This window comes from Bidens hawaiensis, unplaced genomic scaffold (assembly GCF_021521415.1).
Source record: "Bidens hawaiensis isolate Kalapana, Puna unplaced genomic scaffold, B.hawaiensis_p1.1 tig00009479_1, whole genome shotgun sequence".
Classification (NCBI taxonomy): Eukaryota; Viridiplantae; Streptophyta; class Magnoliopsida; order Asterales; family Asteraceae; genus Bidens; species Bidens hawaiensis.
In genome coordinates, this window is record NW_027491704.1 from 689,969 (window position 1) to 711,038 (window position 21,070).

At 34.7% G+C, this 21,070-nt stretch overlaps 1 protein-coding gene across 1 annotated transcript; it reads right to left on the reverse strand.

Moving 5' to 3' along the window:
* Window positions 1-2,287: 2,287 nt before the first annotated feature.
* On the reverse strand, window positions 2,288-3,914 carry LOC143532576 (cytochrome P450 94A1-like). Its single transcript, XM_077027595.1, has 2 exons — window positions 2,771-3,914; window positions 2,288-2,701 (listed from the first exon to the last, which is right to left on the reverse strand). The coding sequence occupies exons 1-2, from the start codon at window positions 3,912-3,914 to the stop codon at window positions 2,355-2,357; spliced, it is 1,491 nt and encodes a 496-aa protein (XP_076883710.1). The 3' UTR covers window positions 2,288-2,354.
* Between the last annotated feature and the right edge of the window lie 17,156 nt (window positions 3,915-21,070).

Below are 21,070 nucleotides of genomic sequence, written 5' to 3' on the forward strand. Positions count from 1 at the left end.
AAATTTTTCGGGTCGGTCGTTGTTCAGGTCGGGTCGAGGCGAAGAACATAATAAAAAACAATATCATAATAAAACTTTCTTTTCAATCATCACTACCTGAACGGGTCAAAATGGGTCGGGTTGACACATAAACACTTTGTTTTCCCTTTCTTAAACATTTTTGAGATAGAACCTAGATCCACCCTTTCATAAGCATGTGTTGAAAACCATTAACTTAAACTAGTGAAAAATAAAACTGATATTTTAAAGTGTTTGAATGTTTCTAAAGAAAACCATGCATAAAGTTGAAAACAATGATATGTATTTTAGAGGTGTTTGAATGTTTCCAAAGTTATCATTGCAACATTAGCAATCAAATGATTGATTAACACTAAAAATTAACACAAAAAACCAAAAACTGAGCCTTGTAACCATGACCTTTCAAAGATAAAACTAGGGACTTTCCACCAGACCACATCAACATTAATAGTATGGGTTCCAAGTATTAAATCTTATGGGGTCCTCAAAAAATTTAATATACCGCTTCTAATAAATTTTTAAAAAACATTGGTGTCCCGGGACCCCGATCCACACTTCTAATAAATTTAATATACCGCCCTGGTACGATTGATGAGTCAAATTGGTGATGGCATTGAAAGCCAATCAAATTGATTTAGAAGTTATGGGCAAGTGGAAAGTCGTTTCATCTTGGAGATAAGTCAATGGTCTCAAACAATGAAATTAAAAAAGGTTACGAAAAGGCTAAAAGATTTAGACTGATAACCTAAATAAATGTATGGTACATTAGTATTAGATTATCTTCTAGCGTAGACTAGAGTGTTTATGTCATTAGTGGCCGTGAGGTATCTAATTACAAGCCTAACCCTAGCTAAGCCCGGTCTTAGTCTTAATGTTGTGCGTATCGTGCCAGGGCGTTAAGGCCCGGGTGGTAAAGGGTAGGGCTTTAGCACAGTAATGGCGTGACAAAGAAGAATTAAATCGGCCAACAATTTTAATAAGGAAATGGTGGGGCTTTTATGTGGTAACAAGTCTTTAAACCATAGCGCGATGTTAAATGGTGTGTTAACTAAAGTCTCACTACCTATGTAGCAGTGATGTGACGCCTTAACTTGAGATGTAAAGCCCCACAACAACAACTAGCCTTAAGGCTAAGACTAGTATCTAACTATCTATAGTAAAGTTGTTATTGTTGTTGTTTGTTTAACCTAAAAAATGAGCCAAAGATCAAACAAATGATAATGAAAATAATTTGTTTTTTGCTTTAAATAATAAAAAGATTGCTTCCAAAGTGCTGACAACAAACAACGGATGTGAACCACTGATGATTCTAAGATACAAACTGAAGAAACTACTGAAGATCAAAAGACTGAAGACAAAAAACTGATGGTTATTATCAGTTGTTTGATGTTTTTCAGTTTTTATCGGTTGTTTGCAACTAATTTGTTATATGTCGCTTTTCACATGAATTTTAGCAGATGTCTAACGTTGGGGTAACAGTTAGGCTCAAAGTGCATGAGTTTGTAGACGTCGGGGGGTACCAGAATGCAAAAATCCACCATGAGGTTTTATCCTGTATTTTGGTATTGACCACTGGGATGCAAATTGTACTTACCACATGAAGTAATTAGTTGTTTTGTTGTGCTTTCACATTAGACACGTGAGCATCTATTAGAGGCTGAGATATCCATTAACCAATGTTTCATGAAGGCTATTAGGGTGTGGTTACATGTCTTAGATCATTCACAACAGTTCCCTTAGATTTTAGTGAGTGAGTTTGCAAATTATAGGATAGAGTTAAGAATGATTGTGAGGAGAATAGAAACAAAAATTAGTGATTTTTTGTAAATTTGGAGAACGTTGTTTGCCTCCTATTTATTTTTTCTTATTTGTTGAATAGGTCGTGAGTAGAACACAGAGAAAACTTTAGTAATAAATATATAAAATAGTATTATTTAATTAAACAGAAAAGAAAAACGTAATGATTTTTAGGGTGACGATGGAAAGTGGGAAACATGCTAAATGCTCTTAGGGGGTGGGTGGGTGGGAGTTAACCATCTTCAATAAATGGTCCCAACCTATATAAACGCCGACATGCACAAACCATGAAACACGTTATTGACTTCCAATTGTGGATCAGTCCTTTACGCAATATTGTAATACCAATTTGTGAATTATTCCAATATGTAAAGTCTCTCAAGAAAACCTTTGAAACTAAAGACATCAACACAGTCATAGAATATTACGTCACATATACGTTTTCTTATACCATGTATCATAAAACCGAACAAAAATAACATCAACATTTATCTATCGGTAGATATCATATACAAAACTTAATAAGTAACAACATATCATCATTCTCGTACCTTAATCTTCACCAGAAACCCATCTTTCATCTTCGACGTTAGAGCCGTCACCAAAACAGGCTCACTGCCGTCATCCACAACCGGAACCACCTTAAACTGTCGTAAAATACCCGCCACTACCCTCTTCATCTGCAAAAACGCCATATCCTTCCCCAAACAAATCCTTGGACCCGCTTGAAACACGGGATACGTATACGAATCTCTTGCTATGAACCTCTCATTCTCTGTCCACTCGTCCTTCTCCAACCACCGCTCTGGCCGAAACTCCATCCAATCTCCGCCCCACAGCTTCTCCACTCTCCCCATTGCATACGGATGATAACTCACCATCGTTCCTATTAAGGAATGAAAAATTCTAAAAAAGATAAATCATATAAAGCCAGTTGATTAATAATACATAATACCTTTTTTGACGACTGTTCCGTCAGGCAGAACGTCATCGTCGCAAGCCGTCTTTGAGTCCACGGGAACGGGCGGGTAGAGCCTCATGCTTTCACAAAGAGAAGCATGAGTATAAACCATGTCCTTAACCTCATCATAAGCTGGTGAATCCGATTTCTCAACAATTTCTTCAATAATTTTACTTTCGACCGCGGGGTTCTTCGAAAGCAACCAGAAGAACCACGTCAACGCCGCGGACGTCGTGTCCCTACCCGCCAGTATAAAACTGATCACAATATCCGTAACAAACTTCTCATCTGAGCTTAAAAATCGTGATAACAAGTCAACCGACTGGATCGAGGACTTATCACAAAGTTCTTGTTTCTTCTCGCTCATGATATTCATAGCAAATTCACGTATTTCCGATACAGCTTCTTTAAGCCGTTGCTCCGACCCAATATTCAAAACCCGTTTGATTTTCCATATCAAAGGCGTAATCGTGCGAAACCTCTGGCTGCTTATCCGAACCGCATCTTCAAACGCAACTGCGAATTTCCTTTGCGGTAGCGACGGTGTCAAGTAAGCGGGATCATGCCCAAACGCGATCTTGCATATATTATCAAAGGCGAACCGTTGAAGAATATCCTGGAGATCAAGAACAGTGTTATTAGCAGCAGCAGTGGATAATATAGGAAGCAAACGTTCATTCAGTTCGGTGTCAACGACATGTTCCACGAAATGCCTGAGAGACTTTGTGTTAAATTCATGGCTGGAAAGCTGTCGTTGGAACTTCCACTCATCGCCATCTATGTTAAAGATACCGTCTCCGAGTAAATCGTAAAGGGTTGTCCGAAACATGTCTCCTTTTTGGTAATTTGAGAATTTGGTTTTGAGGATGTGTTGGACGACTGCGGGGTTGCCGGTGATGACCCGGCTTTGGCCGAACGGACGACGGAGTAAGAAGGTTAAGGTGGGTGAGTTGCGGACGGTGTCGGACGTCCATTGGGTGAGACGGTGGCGGTTTGTGTAGATTGAGATGTAGCTTCCGATTAATGGGTATGACTTGGGTGATGAGTTTTGGTCGGAATTTGGTTTGGGTTTGAAGAAGATGACTAATAATAATATTAAAGGGAGGAGAAGATAAAGGAAGAGTAAAGAGTCTACCATTTTTGCTGACTTTGATGTTTTATTAAGGTTTTGATGTATATTTGTAGTGCTTTCATACAGTGACATTAATAAGTTGGAACGTCATTTATCACAAACAGCGTTTATAGACAATTTGGCTTATTATTTATTGAACGAAGAAGACAATTTGACTTCTAGCTTCTTATTAAATACTCGTAACTACTAGCATTAGTTCTAGATTATATTTTATTTGATATTTTGGATTATATATTTTTAAACATGATTATATACTTCTGTACATGAACATGAAAGTTTATTATATAACTGAACTTTTTAAACAACGAATTTATTTCTATCATTTTTGTTCAGGAGACTTTTAACTCATAATCTTTTCCTTTCAAATTTAGGTGTTGAAAGATTTTGCAAATACCAATTGATCACAAGCCCTAATGGTGAGAATAAGATAAAATAATAAAACTCGTCCTTTTTATTTAAATGATTTTTCAATGGATTTTCTTTAGCGAAAAAAGTAACAGAAAACATTCTTTATAATTAAAAACCTTATCACGTTTTGTCTTTTAACTCTAACCCGGTTAAATTTTCTCGTGAATACCAGTCATGTGCAAATGAATTTGTCTATTACTTCTTGAGGGACTATTTAGGTAGATAACTTAAACCAAATAATAGTAGTTAAAAGATAAATTATCTCTCTCTCTCTCTCTCCCTCTCTCTATAAACACATAAGTAAGAGTATTCTTATTTGATTCTTCATCTCCATCTCTATAATTACATTAAAAACACTATCTTTTCTCTTTCATTTTCAATTAAATAATATTTTTTTATACTTTTATCATTACTTTTTCTCTCTTATTCACTCACAACCACTTTAAAAAACATTAAAAATTATAGAGATGAATAGTACGTTTCCCCAAATTTAACCATGAACAGTAACATTTTCTCTTTTCTCTCACAACCATTTTTAACCATCTCTAAAACATAAAGAACCCCTCACATAATTTAAAGAATCCACTGGGAATGCTCTAATAATAATAATAAACAAAACAAGTAAATATTCATGTTCTCTGACATAGGTTTGGTTAATGTTTTATTATCCATGGGCTTATCAAGATTTTTGTTGTACTTCCACTGTTTGTTTTCTGCTTCCCAGTTGTTAGATACTTGCTTGATAGATTTGTTTTTGAGGTAATTTTTGCAGATTATTTTTTCACATTTAAGTTGTAATACATGGATTTTGTTGTTAGACATATAGTCAGGAACTATGAAGAATTAGGTTGAAGCATGAGAAGCTCAAAAATTATATTAAAAAAACAAAGAAGAGAGAGGGTCGGAAAATATGGTAGCCGGAGATAGTTGTTGGGTTTCAGTGGTGATCAGTTAAAATTTTGTTTATTAAATCCGGTTCAATAAACGTGTCAAATAATAATTATCACATTAATTAATAATTATACGTAGCGGAGTATATCATTAATCAGCACCGATAACTAAACCCGACAGGATCCGGTTACAAACAATACGAGTACGAGTCAAAACATTAAATATATAATTAAACTAATGACATATTTAAGTTTACCTCGATTAATAATTAATCGGTTGAGACACCGAAGGCTAATGAACCGAGCTAGGTGACACAACGAGATCCAACGACCAACGGTGCGGTGCACGACGGCAACCCGGCAGCGGTGGTGGTGTGCAGACAGCAAACAGGCGCTGCGGCAGTCAGCGCGGAGGCAGATAGCGGCAACGGCAGGCAGCGGGAACAGCTGGCAGCGGCGGTGGACAGCGGCCGTGGAGCAGTGGCGGCTGTGCAGCGACGGAAGGCAGGCGGATGGCGGCTAGGTGGTGCAAGAAAGGATTAAGGACTTGTTGATTGGCTTAGGGTTAATAAAACATCATGTGTTTATATAACCTATCATTAGGTTTAACCAACTTAGTTAGTTATAAACCCTAATGGGCCAACAAGTCCACTTCTTGTTCCAAAGCCCGCTCCATGTAATTTCATCTCGTTAAAGTATCTAACCCGGTTAACTAACTTAAGCGGGTCAATGGCTCGTTACCTCACGGTGTAACTCTCACGGGTCATAACCCGGTTGGCCGTATTGATTAACCCGAGCCAGTCCATAATTCCAACAGTCTCCCACTTAGACGGTTTCTGGTTAAGTAACTCAATACTGACAGCCAGCGGTGCTCTAGCTACACATAGCTGCCCCCCAGGTTATAACATTTTAAATTCATTAACCAAATTAATCTTGGAATACACTATTGCAAGATAACGAATTTATGGTAATCGTTGTCATCTATCCTTTCTGTATATGACATCAATTGAACAATGAGACATGGATCAGGTTCAATCTCATATGGCGTTCAATCATTATATTTCTCGATCAAGAGTCAAAGTGGTCTAATCAAACACACAGTTAGTTTGGGTGAGGCCTCACACTTTACAAGTTTAAATCAACGAGGGCGCCAAGATGTCTAACTGTTACATATCATGTAAGAGTATAGAATCCCATCTTGATTACATACAACTCCCACTGAACTTCAGATTATTCCCAACCAATGCCTTTATAGCTGGCAGTTACGCGACAACGGTTAACACTGATCAAAGAATAGCCTTTAGTAAACGAAAGTTCTAATATGTATCTCAGGTCTAAGGATACTAAATGAGTATACCAGTATCTGTAGGTCCCCCCGGGGCGTCGCCGATCGATACGAGATCCGCAAGAGGTCTAGGAGTGCGGAATCCTCCTAGACTCGTTAATGGTGTACAAGATGAAGAACACAAACACGTACACGAACAAATACACGAACAAATACAAGAACGGGATAAACAAATCTGCAGATTCTTTATAATAATAATTAAACAAACACGTTACATACCGTAACATAAACAGAAACACGTCCGACCCGAGGTGAGCTCTACCTCGGGTCGTCCCTCACGACACTTCCTCTCTTTTACTCTCTAGACAAATGAACTATAACACAATACTCTTATTTTCTGGATACAAAACCTAAACAAGACACACATATATATAGACAAAACATCTTCTCGGGCTTGGGCTTGGGCCAGTAGGCGAAGTTGTTCTTAACTTCGCCTATGGCGAAGTTGTTAAAACTTCGCCTAAGGCAGAAGTTGTTACAACTTCGCCGTTGGCGAAGTTGTTATAACTTCGCCTAAGGCGAAGTTGTTCTAACTTCGCCGTTGGCGTCTCCGCTGGTCTGAATTGCATAGCGACGGTCACAAAATGCACCAACAGTCTCCCCTTTGACCGTTGCTCTTAATTCTAACAAACACAAAAGATCATCTGTTACAAAACATGCACCAACAGACTCCCTCTTAACTGATGATCTTCTGTTTGCTCATCAACCAGCCGTGTCTGAAACTGTCCTGTAGCTTCACAAATCTACCAATCACCCAGCATCTTCCATATCAGATCTCCCCTACAGTGTAAGCTTCTCCGACTATAATGATTGAGGTCTTTGAAATGCATGCATTCCCGTGCCAAATTGATCATCTCAACCAATCACGTGAAGTCCATCTGACTTCACCAACACGTGAAGTTGGGCTCCCTCCACAACTTCACCGACTCGTCGGCATACGATAAGGTTTAATCTTCAACTACTCAACATCAAGTGATCAATTTCATCACAAAACCACCTTGACAGAATCTAACACATGACCATTAATTAATCTGAAGCATCTTCAATCACCAGGGATAACGATCAAGAACATAAACACTTTAATTCCCGATTAAATCCAACTTGTTCCAGAATTTTCACTTTAATAAATAAGCATCACGTTTTAGGATCCAATTCTCGAACGCCTTGAAAATAACATAATAATATGCTCTGACCGCAATCCAGTAATGACGAAAACCTGCAGTTCAATTTGACTTTCTTCAGTTGGTCAACCTCGAACAACAACAATTTCATTGCCCACAAACACCCGAATATGTGTCAATATCCAGTTTCAAACAATATCCCATTCACAACCTCAACTCCAAATCCAGAGTTGACACGTATTTGTTCACACGTAAGACCAAGAGATAACAAGTTTCACTCGTTGACGGAACAACATCTTCGGTCTCACAATAATCGTGTACACCTGGCCATACAGACGAAAACTCCAAACAATTTTTTTTTTTTTAACTTCACCTGGCTGCTAACTTCACCTGGCCATAACTTCACCTGGCTGCTAACTTCGCCTGGCTGCTAACTTCGCCTGGCCATAACTTCGCCTGTTCATAACTTCGCCTGTTCATAACTTCGTCTGGCTGCTAACTTCGCCTAAACCCTAAAATTTAAGCGACAACTTCGCCTGAACCCAATAACTTCGCATGCGGCGGCTGTTCGGCCGAAAACGCACAGAAACGTGTCAGAAACACCAAAACGCAGATCTCGAACCATAGCATAAGAGCCTAAGGCTCTGATACCACATGTAGGTCCCCCCGGGGCGTCGCCGATCGATACGAGATCCGCACGAGGTCTAGGAGTGCGGAATCCTCCTAGACTCGTTAATGGTGTACAAGATGAAGAACACAAACACGTACACGAACAAATACACGAACAAATACAAGAACGGGATAAACAAATCTGCAGATTCTTTATAATAATAATTAAACAAACACGTTACATACCGTAACATAAACAGAAACACGTCCGACCCGAGGTGAGCTCTACCTCGGGTCGTCCCTCACGACACTTCCTCTCTTTTACTCTCTAGACAAATGAACTATAACACAATACTCTTATTTTCTGGATACAAAACCTAAACAAGACACACATATATATAGACAAAACATCTTCTCGGGCTTGGGCTTGGGCCAGTAGGCGAAGTTGTTAGGCGAAGTTGTTAAAACTTCGCCTAAGGCAGAAGTTGTTATAACTTCGCCTTAAACTTCGCCGTTGGCGTCTCCGCTGGTCTGAATTGCATAGCGACGGTCACAAAATGCACCAACAGGAAATGCCCTCCATATAAAGTGATTTCTTTTCTTTACCACTTTCCATGTGGGATGAAGTCTCCTTACTTCATTCCCTTAACATAAGCTATTTCCATTATTTGTTTTTTTACCTATTATTTATACCATGAATATTTTTATTCCTTAAGTTTTATTAGTTTGTTAAATTTGGACCAAATTTTTGTGATGTTACAATAGAGATTAGAAAATAGGACAATTAAACCTAGGATTGAATGTGGTTATTACACATCATCCTCGTTATTTTTTGTTCATTCGTATAGGTAGAGGTAGATAGAAATTGTTTTTATCTAATAAGCTTGGCCCTTAGGAGTGAAAAAGAGAGTTTTTGAAAAATACCTATTTTAATAAATAATTTTCAAAACACCTATTTTGGTAAATATTTATTTTACCCTCCCAATTTTGGTATTAAAAAAAAACTCACGATGAAAGAGAGAACATAATGGAATAAAAAAACAAGGGGCATTTACATATATCCTCTTACTAAGTTACCTTATTACATATTTACCCATCCCTTAAAAATCAATTACATATTTCTCCTACCTCTTGAAATAGCGGAAGATGCTTTGAGAAAAGCTGAAAGAAAGAGACAAACAATTAAGGCAAATCTAGCTCTACGATGGGCTAGGATGAAATCCAAGCTATTGTTATTCAACCGCCACAAGATCAACAATTCCATAAGCTTGGGCCTCTGTTGCTGACATAAAAACATCTTTTCCATGTCTTCGGATACAACACATAAAGGTTTGCCCGTTCTTTGTACATAAACCCTTGTTAGGGTTTAACATAGTTTTAGCAGTTCTCCCACTTCCAGGATGAATTCTCCCGTTGCTACTTCAAAAAAAGAACCAGCAAGTTGGTGGATCATTACCCTGATGATATAAGATAATAAAAGGTTTCTCTCTTTTTCATGATGAGGGGAAGATAAAAGAAAGATAAAAGAATAAAAAGGAAAAAAGATAGAATCGAACAAACCACACACATTACATATCTTCCAATTTCATTAAAATTAACTAATTAAATGACTGTTTTACCCTTAATGACATGATTAAATAAGTATTTACATGTATCTCCTTTCCTTAAAACATCAATTACATATCTCCCCAAGTTCAATCCAAACCAAGCAATGTAAAGACGAACATATCGAACATTAATAAACCAATTGGCATCGAACTTTTTAATCAATAGTTAATATAAAAAAGTTTTGGATTTAAATTTTTTACCAACAAAAACAACTCAAGTATAATAAAAAAACTGTACATAAGACGGTGGAACTTAGAGGGAAAAAGTAGTGGTAGTCATTTATGGCGGTGATGAGATGGCTAGAAGTTTGCTGGAAAAATCGAGCTTGCCGGAAGTAGGTTGGAGAATATGATTTGATGGTGTAGGTTTAACTTTATAATTACTAATATAACTTTGTTTTTTAATTAATTTATTAATGGTGAGAGATATGAGTAACTTGGTAATTTGATATGAAAAGGGGAAATATGTAATTGCTTGATTAGGTGTGGGGAAATATGTAATTAGGGGTGTTAGGTAAGGGAAAATATGTAAAAATCCCAAAAAAAGGGAAAAAACAATGGGGTAGATGAAATGAATTTAATTGTAGTGTTTTAGGATAATGGAATGAAAGAGCTAATATATGGTACATGGTATTTTGTCTCTCATTCCTACATACCAAACATTATCTAAGGTTGCTTTTTTTCATTTCCTTATAATAGTCCATGGTATTTTGTCTCTCGTTCCTAGTTCCTACATGCCAGACAATTATCTAAGGTTAAATTTGGATAACACACAATATAACAAAATTACACACTTGTGACAGAGAACGAGAACCACCAAAATACCAACCCTAATCTCATCGTACTATCCCCATTCCCATTTTCATAGGGAATAAAAAACAAGGCTGAAGTCGGACAACTTCGGTTTAGTTTTGAGCACCAATCACAAGCAAGCAACAAGGAACGCAATTGTGATCTTGGTGGATTCACAAGGATTGGACTCGCATCCGGATTACGCCATCACAATGTGGGAACTGTCTAGTTTTCATCCTCGTGAACGAACTAAGGTACTGTATTTTAAATACCCTATGGTTGCAAAATTGGGTTTTCTTTGTGTTTTGCAATTGGATTATTAGAACAGGTTTCCTATTTTGATATCTAAAACTTTCATTGCGTTTCATGAGTAATACTTACCAAGAGATCACAACATAGGCAAATCAAAAACACCCAATGTATTATTGGGTATAAGGGATCCATTTCAACATTAATAGTGTCATTATAAAAGGAAGCATTCCTAGAAGTTATAGCTTCAATACAAGACCCGGACTCAGATTTATCCCTCCAACTAGGATTACAATACAATAACTTGAGAATCAATAAGACCTGGACTTAGATTTTCATCTTTCTTTTTCCTCTCTCACTCCTTGCATAAGGATAATTAGGAAATGTCTCATGCCACTTGAGCCAATCTTAGTTGAATAAAAAATAAAAAAATAAAAAATTGAGCCAATATTGATTAAAGCTGGTTGTATCATTTTGAAATTTATTCTCAAATTAATAATTCAGCATCCCTTATTTATACTATATAATAAATAAATGTTTTTCAATGTCATATGGCATCATTATCCAAGATAGCTTCTTATAAAATTTTCCCACATCTCCCTCTTATTAAATACATTTCTCTTTCTTATTAGTAGTTTATATTTAACTTTTTTTCTTTTTAATCTATTATTTTTTCTTTTTAATAATTATTTTTGATTTAAAAACTTTTATACCAACATAAATACATTATTTAGTTTTATATAAACATATTGTATTAGTTATTAATATTAAGCTTTTATAAGTAAAGATTTTTCACGTTGATTTAGATAAAATAATTAATTTCAAATTTAAAAGAAAGAAACTTCACTTTATGCTTGTTTTGCAATAAAGATTAACAAAAATTAAGGTTAATCACTATAGATGGTTGATTTATTTTTTATACAGCCTGTTTTAACGCATGGTAAATTATGTGTTTTATTATCTAAACTTGAAAAAAAAACAAAACAAAACAACTAATTTTTATATGGACGCTAAAATTACAAATATTGTATACAAAAAAATATTTAGAGATTTATGTATTTTCAACAACTTTTTATTTCCATATCGTTTAATGTGTAATTTATTCTACGATATATTATATCATTATATCTTTTGTACATATTTTTTGTATGTCACATTGTGTTATTATTTAAATAAATGTATTTATTATAACCCGTGTTCTACACGGGTCTTAATGTCATATGTTAAGAACACGGGTCTTAATGTCATATGTTATTATACATGAGTGATCCTTACAAAATTTTTCCACCTCATTCTCATGTTGAATATATATTTCTTTTTCTTATTAATAGTTTCATGTTTTATAATTTTTTCTATTTGATCTATTATTTTCTCTTTTTAATAATTATATCCTGGTTTAAAAAATTAATACCAACATAAATATATTATTTAGCATTATATAAATATATTGTATTAGTTATTAAATTTTAACCTTTATAAGTAACGAATTTTCATGTTGATTTAGATAAAACAATTAATTTTAAATTTTAAAGAAAGAAATTTTCATTTAATGTTTGTTTTGCAATGAAGGTTAATAAAATATAAGGCCAGTCGTTTTAGATGGTTTGTTTGTTTTTGAGACAACCTGTTTTAACACATGGTCAGTTATGTGTTTCATTATCTAGAGTTGAAACAAAAAATAAAATAAAACTACTAATTTTAATATGAAAGATAAAGTTACAAATTAAATTACAAATATTGTATAAAAAAATATTTAGAGATTTATGAATTTTCAACTTTTTATTTCCATATTGTGTGGTGTGTAATTTATTCTGTATTTTTTATATGTTGAACATAATTTCACATAATTTTATTATTTAAATTTATTTATTTATTTTAACCCGTGTTCTACATGGGTACCTAACCTAGTTTATATTAATAAACAACATTACGTTAAACATTTTTGAAAGCTCTAATTTGCTATTTCTCATTAAACTCAAAACGAATACAATAAAGTGACAGACAAAAGGGCAACAAGCTGCGCCGCAACCCTCTTTTGAATAGCAAATCCAATCCAACTAAAAACTACAACATGGAATCCAGATTTAAAGAAGCATATACCTTTGTCTTTTCTTTGCATACCACAAAACACATTCTAAAGCTTTAGGTTCAAGTTTAGATTTTAGGGATATGATGAGAATGCTCTTAGAGAGTTAAGAGCATTCTCAACTTATCTCCTAAATTATTATGAAAGAGTTTTGTAAATTATTGGAAAATGATGTAAGTGGAGGAGAAAAAAAAATAGTGATTTTTTTTGTAAATTTGAGGAAAATGTATTTGCCTCTATTTATTTATTTATTAATATTTGTTGAAAGTGGTTGTGAGTGATTGATAGAAAAAAGGTAATGATAAATGTGTAAAAAATATTATTTAATTAAACATGGGAGATAAATTTAGTGATTTTTAGTGTAATTATAGTGATCGAGATGAGGGATGGGTTGCAAATGCTCTTAGAGCATTCACAACAATTCCTCCATACTACGTGAGTGAGTTCTATATTTTATGAAGCGGTTGTAAGTGGTTGTTAGTAGAGGCAAAAGAAAACGTTACTATTTATGACTAAATTTAAAGAAAAATTGTTCACACTCTATAATTTTTTAATGTTTTTTGAAAGTGGTTGTGAGTAATGAAGAGAAAAAAGATATTGATAAACGTATAAAAAATTATTTAATTGAAAATGAGAGGAAAAAAAAGCAACGTATTTTAAGATTTGTTTGGTATGAGGTAGTAGAATGGACAATGGAATATAATAGATGAGGGAATGGAATAAATGGGGTAGTGGAATGGATCATTACCATTCCATGAGATGTTTGGTTATCGTATGTGAATTAAATGAATTATTACCCTGTGTTGTTTGGCAGACAGGGTATAATAAAATAAAATTGGTAGTGATGGTGGTGGAGGTGGGTAGCGGGCAGTGGTGGGCGGCAGGCAGTTGTGGTGATGGTCAGAAGCGATGGTGGTAGCGCTGGCTAGCGGTGGTGAGTGATGGTGGTGGTTGGCAGTCGTGGTGGCATCGGTGGTGGTGGGTGGTAGAAGTGGTGGGCGGCAGAATTAATGGTGGTTGGTGGTGGTGGCGGTGGTTGTAATGGTGGGGGTGGCGATGACTGGGAGAGCGATAGTTGGTGGAAGTAGGTGGAGGGGTTGGTGATGGTGTTGATGGGTAGTGGCGGCGATGGAGCGAGCGACAATTGGTGTCACACCTCAACCTACGGAGGAGCATGCCGGAGAGTGCAATAATTTGTATCATGACTCAAAAGACAATAAAAATAACATGTGTCAATTTTTAATTTATTCATTCAAATCATCGTATACAAAAGTTTCACAAAACAAAATAATTCAAAACATTACACTCCTTAAAGTAACTTATATTATGTTATTTACCTTCCCTGCAGCTGATATCATAAGTAGCTACTTTGAGTTTATTAGAAATTACTCTTTTGATTATATGGAAAACATTTTGTTGTATATGCATTAGCTAACATAGCGTTAATCGATCATGTTTAATCACCATTCTTCATTTCCACCACACTAGTTTGTTGTGGTATATAATGAGTCGTCATTTATAACCAAATCAAGATTTTCACAAAGAAATAAAATTTTTCTTTCTTTTCTTTTTTTTTTTTCTTATCAACCAACAAAAGTTTTATTAAAAAACACTAGCAAGATGCTAGAATGTTGAATAGCCCTAGCCGTCCACCCAAAGGCAGACTTTCTTTTAACCGCTGAAATTTGGGTGGAGTAGAAATGGTGTACAAGATTAAGAAAAAAAGTGTGAGGTATTTCTAGAAGGCTGCTTCGTTACTTTTCCAAAGAAAAATGTTGGTGTAAAGTCATTCTACGTTTAGAAAAAATATATAAAAAAACGTGTCTTGTATTTTTCTATAAAAGTAGAGATAAAATATGGGTTATTAGTTGCCATAACTACTCTATTAGCGTGGACGTAGTATAGCTGGAGGTGGTGGTGGGTGGTGGCGGTGAGAGGGTGGAGGTGGTAGTTGATGTGATATAGCGTGAAAGAGGGGATGGAATAAACAAAAAACCGAGCAAGAAGGTGAATGGAATGAATTTGGTGTGTTTTAGAGGGAATGCATTGGACGATTCCATTCCATTGACCAACCGAACATTTTTTTTTTCATTATGTTACAATGATCCATTCCATTTCACCTATCATTTTTGCATGTTAAGCGCTACCATAGTGTAATTATAAAAATGAAAAATAGAAAAGCTATAAGGTCCTGCGTAGTGGGCGACTAAAGGCAGATTTTTTGGCGATTTTGGGCGACAATATCGCCCCTAGGTGATTTTTGGGCAACAAGTTAGGGGGGGATACCTTTGTCGCCGGTTTTGTGGCTTGAAAATAATAATAAAAAATTAAAAGGATGATAAAGGACGACAACCCCACTACACCCTAAAATTAAAATAGCCTACACATAGTCTAAGGAAAGTTTATAATAAAACACTCATATATGTTGTCACACCCCAACCGAAGGCGGAAATGTCGGGGCATGATCTGATTGCTCACAGCTCGAAGATACTATCATAATATAAATGTGACAATATCTAATTAATTATTTTATTTCAGTTATACACGCAATATCCAAATACAATAAACAATGTAAATATACAAATATAAGCTCAAATAAAGGTTAACTTGATTATATGCTAAGGTCTTGTCTACATGTCCAAACTTCAATCTTCAATACAAGCAACCTGCATATGCGTATAAAATGGAGTTTTGTCAACATAAAGTTGAGTGAGAATATCACCAGTTTTGACACAACAATATAAATAAGCATGACGTAATAAGTGCGGTAAATATAATCAAACCAAAAACAAGTATGTAGACCGTTGCCAAGCGAATCGGGTGTTGGTCACCAGAAGGAGCACCCGCTATATGATTGATTGAATAGTAATCCCAATATACGATTGATTGAATGGTAACACAAGTAAGTAAGTAGCACGTATGTTTGATTAAATCACTCATAATAACACGTATGCATTTGTTTGAATATATATATAGTATGAAATTACGAATACGTATGCATATGTCCCCAAAACATTTAGAAAATTTGGTAAAATAGGGGAATGATAAACTCACCTTAAGCAATTACTTAATGCGATTAAATAAGCTAACGAATAAGCGAGTTGTCCACTACATGTCAAACGATATATATAATTCAGAATCTGAGATTTTAGGTTATGATAATATAAATAAAACGAACTCGTGGCCGCTGGAATCAATCCAAACGGATGTTTAGAACTCAAGTTATGTTTGTTTTAAGATTTAAGCGAGCTGGTACTGACCAGAATCCGAACAGCGAGTCGGACGTCGGGTTTTGGTCAGTAGCCTTAAAAATTAGGTTACGAGAATAAAAGTCTTCTGGACCGAACGTTGAAACCGATCAGAAGTATGAGAAAACGGATAGTCAAACTTGTTGACTATTTTGCCCTTTAACGAGTTTTAGACGAATTAACCAGTCAACACCATTCAATCACCGAAATTGAATGAAGGTTATTGACTAGAGAATGTATATGAACAATTTCTATGTTTACAACTTACCCGGAAAGTGAAAGAATCAAGAGAAACGAAGAGTCAAAGGTCCACATGTATGCAAAGTCAACCGTTTTATGAGTGTATCTTCAACAATAATGCAATAACCGAAGAAGATTGGTGATGAACAGATGGAGGACGACTGGAGTAGGTGAGTTAGGGTTTAGGGATGATTTGTAAGTAGAGAATATATGATATGTTTATATAGGATTCACTAAAACGAACTAAATATGGTAACTTACTTGTTTTAGAATCAGATGGGCCTTTAATGATCAAATCAACATTATAACCAGTAAATTTCGTTTTCGATCAAGGGTTAATGAGTATGGACATGTATCTAAGCTATATTAGTCTTCTTGGGTCTTAAAACACTCGATTATGTCCTAAAATAAGCGATTTCGGGCAAAAAACGAACTAGGAAACAAAATAAGCTATTAATAACAAAATCGAACCAATTAATAATAAAAATTCGTTTTTAATTTTTAAGGTAAGAAAATGGACATGTTATAATATTATATAACTTATCTTGGGGCATAAGTTTCAAGATTTTGGTCAAAAATAGTCCCTGTACCTTTATAAATGCAATTTTTAGCCGTTTTAACTGATTTTAAGGATTTTTAAGAACTATTTGGCATAAATGAAAGTTATGAAATTATAAAATAAGTTAAACCAAGTTAAATACAAATAAATACAAGTTTTAAATAGTTCGAAAGATCCAAATTACGTTCCCGAATCGGTTTAAACTTAAACGAATACAAATACGAAAAATCTGAGATGTTACATACGTTCTTTAAAGTAACTTATATTATGCTATTTACCTTCCCAAATATCATAAGTAGCTACTTTAAGTTTATTAGAAACTAGTTTTTTAACCCGTGTATTACACGAGATTTTTCAAATGATAAAAATATAAGGTTCGTTATTTGAAATAAAGACAAAGCAAATCATGAAAAAGAAATGAAATATATAGTAAAAACAATAATAAGTTTAGAATCTCAAATTTAAAAATATCTTTATATACAACATTTGTAGTTTTATCACGAGTATTCTCATCATCATCCAATATCACAAGTGACCACGTTTTTCGAATATTTTAGATAACGCAACATATAGTTGTCTATAGGAAAATAGTGACATCGTAGGAATAAACCAACCCGGGAAAGAGATTGTCCTCGGCTCTTGTTACTCGTCATAGCAAAGCATACATAAAGCGGAAACTGTCTTCTATAAAATTTGAATGGAAACTTTTTATCAGACAGAGTCAAGGTAACTCTGTGTATAACATGACGTTTACCAGTGTCACTGCCTGATATAACCTCTACCTCTATAACCCGATTACCAAAAGATTTACTATAAACCTTGTTCCGTTGCATAATGCATTCTTCTAATCAATATTTCGTAGTAGCATAACCGGGACACCAACTTTTAACCCAACATTGTGAAAAGGAATGTTTGAAATTTAAATATTAAATCCCATGATATTAGTTAAACATTTTGAAAAGTTATTGTAATATTAACTAGCTTTTAAACCTGTGTATTACACGAGATTTGTTAAATGATATAAAAATAAGGTTTGCTATTTGAAATAAATGAACAAAATTAAAGGTAAAAAAGAAATGAATATTGTACAAACAATAAGAAGTCTGGAATCTCAAATTTATAAATTTGATAAAATCTCTTTATATGCAGCATTTGTTGTTTTATCACAAGTATTCAAATCATCACCTAATATAAATAAATTTAGACAATTTATGTCATTACCCTGAATAATGCAACATATAATGTTCATGAGAAAAAGCCGGACATCGAAGGAATAAAACAACTTTAGAAAAAATATTGTTCTTTATTATTTCTACTTGTTTTTCATATTTTTACTTGTTTGATTTCAGTCAATATGTTACTTATAATTTCGTGACTATTTTATAACTCAATTGCCAAAATGGTTTTAGCCCATGCGCTATTGATAGCTAGTGTAAATGAGATGATATATTAGAATATTAGAATGGAAAATTAACTATTTTATAACCCAATTGCCGAAATGATTTCAACCATGGCCCATGGATAGCATGGATTAAGGAGAATAGAGATTAAAAATTAGGATTTAATGCGGTTATGACACATCATTATCATTATTTTTGTTTATTAATAGAGTAAGATAAGATAAGATTAAAGCCACCAACTCTGACTCTTTCGCGAATCCAGTAGGAATTATTTTGGAAATGATGTCGATTGAACTGTTAAGATCATTGATGCCAAAAATTTCTGGCAACATCGCATTGATGAAATTACTTGATATATCTAAAACACCACCAACGAAACTGATACGGGCTATATTATATATATATAATATAGATATTTTCTACACTTCTGATATTGAGTTGGTTTTTATCAATGTTTAGTCTTAATTGGATCATATTTAGATTTTAAAACTTTCATGAGAGAACAAGTTATACGGAGTATTTATTTACACTAAAAGTGAGATAAACATGGTTAATGTAATAGAAGTATTTAGTTATTGTTTTAATGATGGTTTAATATAAAAGAACGTAGTAAATATTTTAACAAGATTTAAATTATGAAACTAAAGAAAGCTTTTTCGTTGGTTTTGGCAGTGAAAACAATAAATTAAGTGGGCCTCCATTTAATTGGAACTTTGACAAGCAATTACCCACAACAAGATCAAGGCCCACGTAAAGATCATTTTTAAGGAATTGCTAATGGAAGATTAAGGTGTGTGGAGGGGGACCGCCTCCTGATAGGCTCGGAAGCAAGAAAAGACGAAGAAAACAAGGTAGGTGAATTAATTGGAAAGCAAGCTCCTTGGGTGCTAAAAAGCTTACGGCCAAAGAAGAAAATAAACAAGCAAGCAGGCATGTCAAAAAGTCACGGCCAAGAATAAAGAGAAGCAGGCAATCAGGCTGCTGAATTAATTTAAGCTACCAGACACATAGCTGAATTAATTTAAGCTCACAGACTAGTAGGTCAACTATATTATTTCTTTTACGATGAACCGTAATAATTATTTTATCTTTGTTTCATCAATTATTATGAGCGGGCAGTCTGCTATACTGTTTGGGTTTGGATGAATATTTTTTAGACTCGTATTATTTTCAGTTTTATATTATTTATTGATTGGTTTTGCTTTGATAAAAGTTTTTATTGTTTTTGGTTATAATGCTTATGCGTATTTGATATTAATTTATGATTAACTTATAGTTCAATATATGTCTTTGTTTTCATGTATGGGTATTAGGTTGTTTACTGTGTGTTTACAACTAGTTTATGGTTTATAGTTAACATATTCCATAGGAACGGTAATTGAGAGTTTAGAGATACCTTATATTCTGCCACTTGAGAGAGTGGGAGGTAATTAAGTGTCGTTTGTTTTGGTCTTTTACGGGTTTGGGTAGTGATTGCACGGGAGTGAGTTGCCCTAGATCTTCCTTTAGATTCTTACAAATCCGAATTATAACCGAATTTAATAAGGATATCCCTTTACACCTTAGGGTGTTTTGTGATTAGAGAGACAGGGAGGTGATTTAATATTTGGGTACCTTAGCATAGTTAGGTAAGGTGAGACCAGGAGGTGATCCGAACCAATATTAAACCGTTGAGCTTTACATGATATTTAGGGTTCTTAAGTATTGTTGGTGAGACCGGGAGTTGATCTAGCATACTTTAGTTATTCCTTACGTTTCACATTTTTAGAATCCGGTTACCAATCATAAATCCAATTCCGAGAGTTTACGAGTTTACTAGTAGGATTCCTTACCTAGGTAGTTGTTTCCCATATATAAGTTTCTGTCCTATTTGTTCGTGTCTAGTTTCCGTGTCAGTTTTAGTTTAAGTATTCTTTAGTCTATAGTTAATAATTAAAAACATAAAAATCAATTAAATCAATATATTTAAGTTCTTAGTCAGAGTCTAGTTTAGGTGTCGCTAGTGTACTGTGGGTTCGACATCCGGACTTTATTAGGCTTTACTACAGTCGATAGGTACACTTGCATGTCTAGTGGTCTAGCATTAGGAGAGTCTAGGTTTATAAATTTAAAACTAGAGTGTCTAGGTTAGATTTAGTTTTTATAGACCGCGCTTTCCACATCAGAAACCATTGTTAAATTGGGTAGCGAGCAACTGAAAACATCAAGTGTCCAAAGTCTCGCCATCATCCGGCGAACTCAAAAATCTCGTTGGTGATCAAATTAATTTGGCAAATCACGCGACTCTGGTTCCGGCCACTGTACAACTTGACTGAATCATTCGCTAAATTGACTTCTTGAAGGTGTTCAATCAAACCAAAATTCGAGGAAATGGAGGCTGTGAGTGCGGAATTAGGAGTAAAAGAAGAAGTGGAAGGTTTTTGATTATTATTCAAATAGTGTGAGTTGTGTGGGATTTATGAACATATAAAATCAGAATGACATTTATGTGTGTGTAAAAGAGAGAGATATATATATTATAGTTGAACACAAATGTTCAACGCTGGAAAATGATATGAATTTCGGTCGTCGGTGAGGTAGGTGTCCGGCCGCATGATGGCGGCGGCGG

What these genes read in the sequence shown, in the direction of transcription:
- LOC143532576 (XM_077027595.1), bottom strand. Translation starts at nt 3,914, where the DNA reads ATGGTAGACTCTTTACTCTTCCTTTATCTTCTCCTCCCTTTAATATTA. An exon ending in CGGAACAGTCGTCAAAAAAG is followed by an intron (nt 2,702 to 2,770) that starts GTATTATGTATT and finishes ATTCCTTAATAG; the next exon opens with GAACGATGGTGAGTTATCAT.